Here is a 7,448-nt window from a genome sequence, read left to right as displayed (position 1 = left end):
TGTCCTGGCTCCTGGGCACAAGCCCTGGGGGAGGCCCTTCCCTGGGGAAGGCTTCCACATCACATTGAAAAACAAATGTTGGGTTTGTTTTTTAACCAAGTTCATGGAGCCCGGCTTTGGAACTCCCACTGCAGCCTCCTGGCTGCCACCCCACCACCCCGGGCACTGTGGGCACATCCCTCTCCCTCTTAGAGCATCAGAGCCCTGGCGGCTCTGGCAGCTTCAGGGGGGCGATTCCGACGGGTAGGTAACCGAGGACATCGCTAAAAATCTCCCAAGGCTTTATTGTGCTCAATGCAGGGGGCCAGAGAAGGGGCTTGTCTCCAAGCCCCTCCCCGGTCCCTGTGCCCCAGCTTGTGACTAGCCTAGCTCCGGGCACCATCTCTCAGGGGTGTGGGCCCTTGGGCGAGGCAGGGGGTGGAGGGTGGGAGCCCCGCCTTCGCTCAGCCTAACCCCAGCTTCTGGGGCTGTTAGCTTCAACCAGAGGCCAGGGCTCAGGTGCCTCTTTTCCCTCAGTCTGGAGGCTGGGGGGCCTGGCATCTCTTCTACCAAAACGTCCAAGGCGGCTGCAACAGTTCAAAGGTGGGGATGCTGGTGACATTGACTGGGATGGAGATGATGGCCCAGGGCAGCCCGTGCTGTTCCAGGGAGCGGCGGATCATGTAGCTGAGAAGGGAGAGAGAGCTGCCCTTGAGAAGACCTGGAGGGGAAGGCCGGCTCTCCCCGGTCCCAGCTGGCCTCCTGCCCCCCTCCCGGCCCTCACCCATCTCTGCCCAGCAGGAAGAGAGCCGGGATGTCGGCCGTGCGGTGGCTGCTGTCCTGGATCATCTCCACGTAGAAGCTGTCATTGTCGGCCGCGTTGTCGGAGATGATCACCGCCCGGCCCCCGTGTTCCTGTACCACCCTCGTCTTGGAGAGGAAGGAACAGCCCCTGGCAGAGAGAGATGAGCCCATCAGGAGGCAAGAAGAGTGGCGGGTGCTGGGCGCCAGGCAGTGGGCACCAAGAAGAAACCCCAAAGTGGATGTTGACCCAGAGCCCGTTGATAAAACCCCCTGGAGCTCCCACGTCTGATGGCCCCCAGCCCTCTGACCCCTAGGCCCTCACCCCCGCTCCACCAAGGCAATCTGGTCCTGGATGAAAAACCCGTTGTTGAGTGGTCCACAGGCCTCCGGGGGGTCAGCCGGGACAAGCTGGATCTGCTCGTACCTGGTGTGCTGGAAAACATGAAGACAGGCCGTGGAGCTCCCCAGGAAAAGCCCAGGGGGGATGGGGGGTGCCAGGGGCTGCATCCTCACAGGCGGCCAGGACAGGGCTTAATGGCTCCAAAAAGAGGCCAAATGGCCGCCAGGGTCTCCCAGCGAGCCAGAGGGAGGGGAGAACCTGGTCCCCCACTTTCATGAAGACCCAGGAGGAGCGCCTGCCTCCACTGTGCCTACGACTGCGCAAGGCCCTGCGAGCCTTGGACGTGCTCTGGGGTGGGGAGTAGTGATGCTTGGTTTCCCAAGGGAGAGGGAGCGGGGCTCCCCTGCCTTAGGCCTGCACTTACGAAGACACCCCCAAAATCCTTGGCAGGCGTGACAGTGAAGATGTAGCGAATGTCCCCTGGACTCAGCACTTGGAAGTACAGATACTCATGGATGCGCAAACCTAGGGAGAGGCAGAGAGGTGGGGGCCTGGGGGAGCAGCCAGCCGCGAGCCCTACACGGCTAGGACGGTATCGGGATGCCCGGGCGGAGGTGCCCGAGTTTCTGCTCGCCTGGCATCTCCATGTTCCTGTGGGAGCCTGCTCGGGGGCGGCATGGGGCACTCGGCCCAGAAGCGGGACATCCTGGCCCCGCTGAGGTGCTGCTCTGCTGCCGGGCCCTCGGTGCCGGCTAGGGGAGTCTGGGGGGACGAGAGCCAGACTTCCCATGCCCTTGGGCCTGCGCCATGGGCCACACGAGGGTTTGGGGCCGGATCCCCTGGCATCTCCACATTCCTGTGGGAACCTCAGGAGGGCAGGGCCTGGGCGGGCGGCACCGGCTGGGAGCCCGGGCCAAAGCTGGGCCGGATCCTTAGGGCGCCGGAGCCAAAGCTGCTCCAACTCCGCCTCGTCTTCCAGAAGAAGAAGCACTTGGAAGTTGCCAAGATAAACATGTGGGGACCAGTCCCCAAACAGGTCGGCTGTCCCAGCCGGGGAGGGCAGAGAGACGAAATGAAGGCTGGTGCCCACCTCCCCCCGAGAAAGCTGGGAGGGACCCTGGGAGGCCCGAGGGCGGCCCCAGCCTCCTGGGGGAACCGGCCTGGCAGAGGGCGGGCCCACAATTCCCAATGGCTGAGCTTGGCAAGTCCAGGCACCCGGCTGCCTCGGCTTCCTCACCTGTCAAACGAGCAGGAAAGGATGGCAAATCCCCCCCAAAAGGATTCCCTGCTGAACCCGCAGGGCCAGAACTGGGGTCCACCCCTCTGTCCTGGGGCGGCTCGGGCCCAGACCGGTCCAGGGGAGCAAGGGAGCCGACTCGGAGGGGGGTAGGTGGAGGGGCCTCCAGCAGCTCCCAGACTGAGCTCCCCGATTCCCAGCCTCTTTCTGGGAGAAGTCTCCGTCCTCTGACCTGTGTCTACTCGGCCCGGCCTCCCCAGACAACTCATAGCATCAGCTGCCTCTACCAAGGCGACCCAGGGTCCGCCCGTTCCCCCCAGCCCCGGGTTACCCCTCCAAAGGTCAGGAAGGTCCGCCCCCCCCCCCCAAGGGAAGGGAGTCCCTCAACAAGGCAGGCGGCCCCGCGGTCCCAGACTCAGCCACGGGCCACCAAGTGTCAGGAGCTGCACTTTCCAGCCCACGCGTTCCACAGAGAGGAAACCGTCAGAGACCGACAGCTAGAAGGGGCTCCCACCATTCGACAGGGAGGGAAACGGGCTGGGATAGGGCAGGCGACCTTATAGGGTCACAGGTGGGAGAGCTGCAAAAGGCCGCAGAGGCCCTGAGTCCGGCCCTTCCTCCTCGGGGGGAGGCTGAGACTAGGCTCGGAGCCCGCGCACCCCTAGTCCAAGGTCACAGGGGCAAGCTAGTGGAGGTGCCCGGCCCGAGTAGGATCCCGGGACCCGTCCCAGGCATTCTTGGGAGTCAGAGACTGAAGGAGGGTCTGACTTCTCCTCCCGCGACCTGGCACGTGACAGTCGGGGAAACTGCGCCCCGGCCCGCGTCGCTGGGAATCCCGGGTCTCCCGTGGGGTCAGAGGTCAGTCTGTCCCCCGCCCCCACCCCGCCGGCGCATTTGACGCGTCTGGTGTCCGTCCCCGCCCGTCCCGGCTCACCGTGGGCCAGCACGCACGCGGAGCACCACAGCCATAAGCAGCCCCAGCCCACGACGCCCCGGACCATTTCGGGCCGGCCGAGGGACACTCGCTCCCGGGGCCGCCGCCACCGCCTCCTGCTCCGGACCGCGCGCCCCCTGACAGCTGCTCCGCTCGGCCCGCCCCCGGCCCCCGCTGCCCACACTCATTGGAGAGTTGTATCCGAGATCTGGTTGGGAAATGCGCCCGCCGATAGACCGCCTCCTCCCGCCTCCTTTACTTCATTGGCTAGTGAAGAAGGCGCCTCGGACTGATTGGATCTAATGCCTTTCGCTATCCTCTGACCCCCGCCTCCCGCCTCCGCCTTCTTTCGCCCATCTTCTATGCTCTACGCTCATTGGTGGAAAGAAGGAGCGTGGGTGAGAAGCTATTGGTGAAAATCGCAGTCAATAATTGGTGCTTTCGGAGCCTCCCCGGACCGCTGCCCGGAGCCATTGGGGAAGGGGAGCGAAGCTAAGATCTGATTGGGCCTAAGTCGTGCACTGGCTCCGCCCCCCGCCTCTTCAACTTTGTTCGGAATTACCAACTCATCCCGAATAAAGGGGAAACAGGAAATTGAGCTAGGAGTCCTCGGGGGAGATCTTGTGAACTGCATTTCTTCTGCACTTTAAGGCTTCTCGTAAAGACAGCATCGAGCTGTCTACCGAGGGGGCGGGGAGTCACATGAGCGGTTCCTCCTTAGGTCAACGAGTTTCGGAGGACTGAAAGCCTAGAGTGCGAGTTGTTGACTACGTGCACGTGCTCTACCTCCTTCCGCTTTCCCCGTGTCCATTACGCACCCATTGTAAGGACGAGAAAACTGTTCTTTCCCGCCAACCCCACCCCCAACTCCTATTCCACTGACAAGTTGGTCCCCAGGGGATGGCTACATCTTCGCCTTAGGGTTCTAGGGGTATCCCTGAAGGATTGAGTGTTTTTTCTAATGCTATTGGCTGCAGTCCCCTTCTGGTGTGTTCTTTGCAGTATTACGGCCTGTGATGAGATACTCGATATTGTCTGCCGGAGTGATACCAGAGAACCCTTACGGAGGCAAGCTTGCTGAAGAGAGGGCCCCCGCAGCACCTTGCAAAGCCCGGAGAGAAGGTCCAAGCGGGAGCGGCCTTTTCCCAGGCACGCACTGACCGGGAGCCCACGTGCTCCGGGACTGGCCTCCCCTCCCCCTCTGGCCTCTGCCCCTCTGGCAGGACCTGCCGGAAGGAGAGTCAGAGGTTACCCTGGGGCTGAGAGGGGCTTTATTCCACAGAATTAAAGGCTGAGAACGGGGCCTTGGTTTGGCCACTTTGCAGAGAGCAGTATCGGTGTGATGAGGTTGGGGTTTAAGGGGCTAAGAGGAGAGAAAGTGTGGGCACGTGGTGGTAATGCCCGGGCTCGCTTCGTGGAGGATCTCGGACCGCCCGGTCCTTGGTCTTAGTGGAGGAGGCCCGACAGCCACCCGGTGGTCAAAGACAACGCCCTCTTCCGGTCCTTCCCGGCCCTTATATATCCTCTTACAATTCCATCCTTACGGCGCGCTGAGCATGTGGGAACCGGAGAACCAGGACATCCCCAGGCCCAGTGCTCCCAAAGGTGTAAACATAAGCACCGTTTCTATCAAGTCTAGTGACTTAGCCCTTGTAAGGGTTCTAACATCGCCATGCTGAGTACTAAGTATGTACGGGACCTAGAGAACCGTCATCTCAGCAATTCCACCGAGTTAGCACCTTGCTGGCTCCTCTTGCCTGTAATGTGCGTGCTAGCTGCTCTCTCTCTCTCTTCTCTCTCCCTCTCCTTTCTCCCCCTCTCTCTCTGTCTGTCTCTCTTCTCTCTCTCTCTCTCTCTCTCTCTCTCTCTCTCTCTCTCTCTTTCCCCTCTCTCCTTTCTCTCTCTCTCTCTCTCCTTTCTCTCTCTCTCTCTCTCCTTTCTCTCTCTCTCTCTCTCTCTCTCTCTCTCCTCTCTCTCTCTCTCTCTCTCTGTCTCTCTCTCTCTCTCTGTCTCTCTCTCTCTCTCTCTCTCTTCTCTCTCTCTCTCTCTCTCTCTCTCTCTCTCTCTCCTTTCTCTCTCTCTCTCTCTCTCTCTCTCTCTCTCTCTCTCTCTCTCTCCTTTCTCTCTCTCTCTCTGTCTCTCTCTCTCTTCTCTCTCTCTCTCTCTCTGTTTTTCTGGCCTCCTTCAGAACTCTGATTAAATACCTCCTCTCCCCACCCCCAGAAGATAGTGCCTAGAGAGCTAATTCAGTTTCTTTTTTTCTTTTTTTCTTTTTTTTTGAGCTAATTCAGTTTCAATTGATCAAAGATGGACAGAAGCAGCTACACCCAAAGAAAGAACACTGGGAAATGAATATAAACTGCTTGCATGTTTGTTTTTCTTCCCGGGTTATTTCTACCTTCTGAATCCAATTCTCCCTGTGCAACAAGAGAACTGTTCGGTTCTGCACACATATATTGTATCTAGGATATACTGTAACCTATTCAACATGTAAAGGACCGCTTGCCATATGGGGACAGGGGTGGAGGGAGGGAGGGGAAAAATCGGAACAGAAGTGAGTGCAAGGGATAATGCTGTAAAAAATTAGCCTGGCATGGGTTCTGTCAATAAAAAGTTATTAAAAAAAAAAAAAAAAAGAAGATAGTGCCTTCCCTCCAAGGTAATCTCCCATTTATCTCTTTTATATGTTATGTACAAATCTAAATATGTACAGGTTGTCTTCTCCTTTAGACAGCAATCTCCTTGTGGGTAGACACTATTTTCCTTCTGTCTCTGTATTCCCATGGCCTAGCTCAGGATCTGTTGGGAAGCAGACATGTCAATGCTTTCTGGCTTAGTTCATATATTGAACAGGGGTAGCCTTAGTTAGTCACCACAGTAATCACTCCCCAAATTATAAGAGTAATCAACATTCTTAACCACTTTATATTTTTATATACTACTTTAAAGGTTGCAAATAGTTCCATACATTATCTCATTTGAACCTCGTGATGACCATTTTACAGATGAAGAAATTAAGTCTTTGGAAGATGACCTGACTTGTCCAGGGTTCCATTGTTAGCATGTCCCAGAGGTACAGCTTGAAACTGGATCTCTTGAGATTAAGGCAATAAAGGCAGTTCCATCCAAAACATGCAGGATATCATGTGAGAATGGTGCCAGCTTTGGAGTTAAGCAGCCATAGGCTACATTTTTTTTTCCTCTGACATCCCCTACATCGTATTTTTGGGTAGATTACTTTAGTCTTTTTTAGTCTCAGTTTCGTCTTTAAAAATAAGGAATTCAACTACATTAGGTTCAGATCAGAGGTTCCTAATCTTTTTTTGGTTCTTGAACCCTTCAGGCAATTTGGTGAAGTCTGTGGACCTCTTCTCAGAATCATATTTTTAAATGTGTAAAATAAAACACCTAAGACCACAAAGGAAATCAGTTATATTGAAATAAGAGTTATAAAAGTAGCAAAAAAAAAAAAAAGTGGATGACTCAGGTTAAGAACAAGAATAATAACGATAACTTTAACAAGTTGTGGTACGCAAATGTAATGGAATATTATTGTGCTGTAAGAAATGATGGATATGGAAATACAGAGAAACATGGGAAGACTTAACTCGAAATGATGTAGATGAATTTAGCAGAGCCAAGCAAACAATACATATAATGGATACAATGTAGAGGGGAAGAGCAATAACAGTGAAAGAATAGAGTGAATACTACAAAATAACAAAGAACAAGCAAGGCGAAGGAGAAGGAAGATATCTGTAAGATAAATCTGTGGGTATGAAACGTTGTATATTGTTTCTTTTTTGACCAGTTTTGTCTTTTTCTTTCCCCCCTCTTTTTCCTTAAAAATGAGTTATTCTTTGCTATAAGGGATGGTTCTCTGGGAGGAGGTAGAAATAGGGATAGAGGGGCCAATTTGGACAATGTTAAGAACAAAACCTCACAATAAAATTTTATTTTTTTTAGGAGAACCCCTACTTTATATCTATGCTTTTCTAGGTAAATGATGGCTCACCTTTAATGCTTAAGAGTTTCAAAAACTTTTCAAAATTTGCAACAATCCTGAAAGCTCTTTTTTTCTCCATGTTACAGATGAAAAAAACTGAGGCTCAGAAAAGTGAGCTGACTTTACCCATGGTCACATACTTATTACA

The 7,448-nt window shown here is 54.7% G+C and overlaps 1 protein-coding gene across 1 annotated transcript; it reads right to left on the bottom strand.

Moving 5' to 3' along the window:
- Positions 1-264: 264 nt before the first annotated feature.
- PRADC1 (protease associated domain containing 1) lies at positions 265-3,439 on the bottom strand. Its single transcript, XM_051974268.1, has 5 exons — positions 3,295-3,439; positions 1,548-1,648; positions 1,106-1,215; positions 764-931; positions 265-666 (listed from the first exon to the last, which is right to left on the bottom strand). The coding sequence occupies exons 1-5, from the start codon at positions 3,359-3,361 to the stop codon at positions 546-548; spliced, it is 567 nt and encodes a 188-aa protein (XP_051830228.1). The 5' UTR covers positions 3,362-3,439; the 3' UTR covers positions 265-545.
- Positions 3,440-7,448: the final 4,009 nt, after the last annotated feature.

Source organism: Antechinus flavipes, chromosome 2 (genome assembly GCF_016432865.1).
Source record: "Antechinus flavipes isolate AdamAnt ecotype Samford, QLD, Australia chromosome 2, AdamAnt_v2, whole genome shotgun sequence".
NCBI lineage: Eukaryota > Metazoa > Chordata > Mammalia > Dasyuromorphia > Dasyuridae > Antechinus > Antechinus flavipes.
This window is presented reverse-complemented; position numbering and strand designations above follow the sequence as displayed.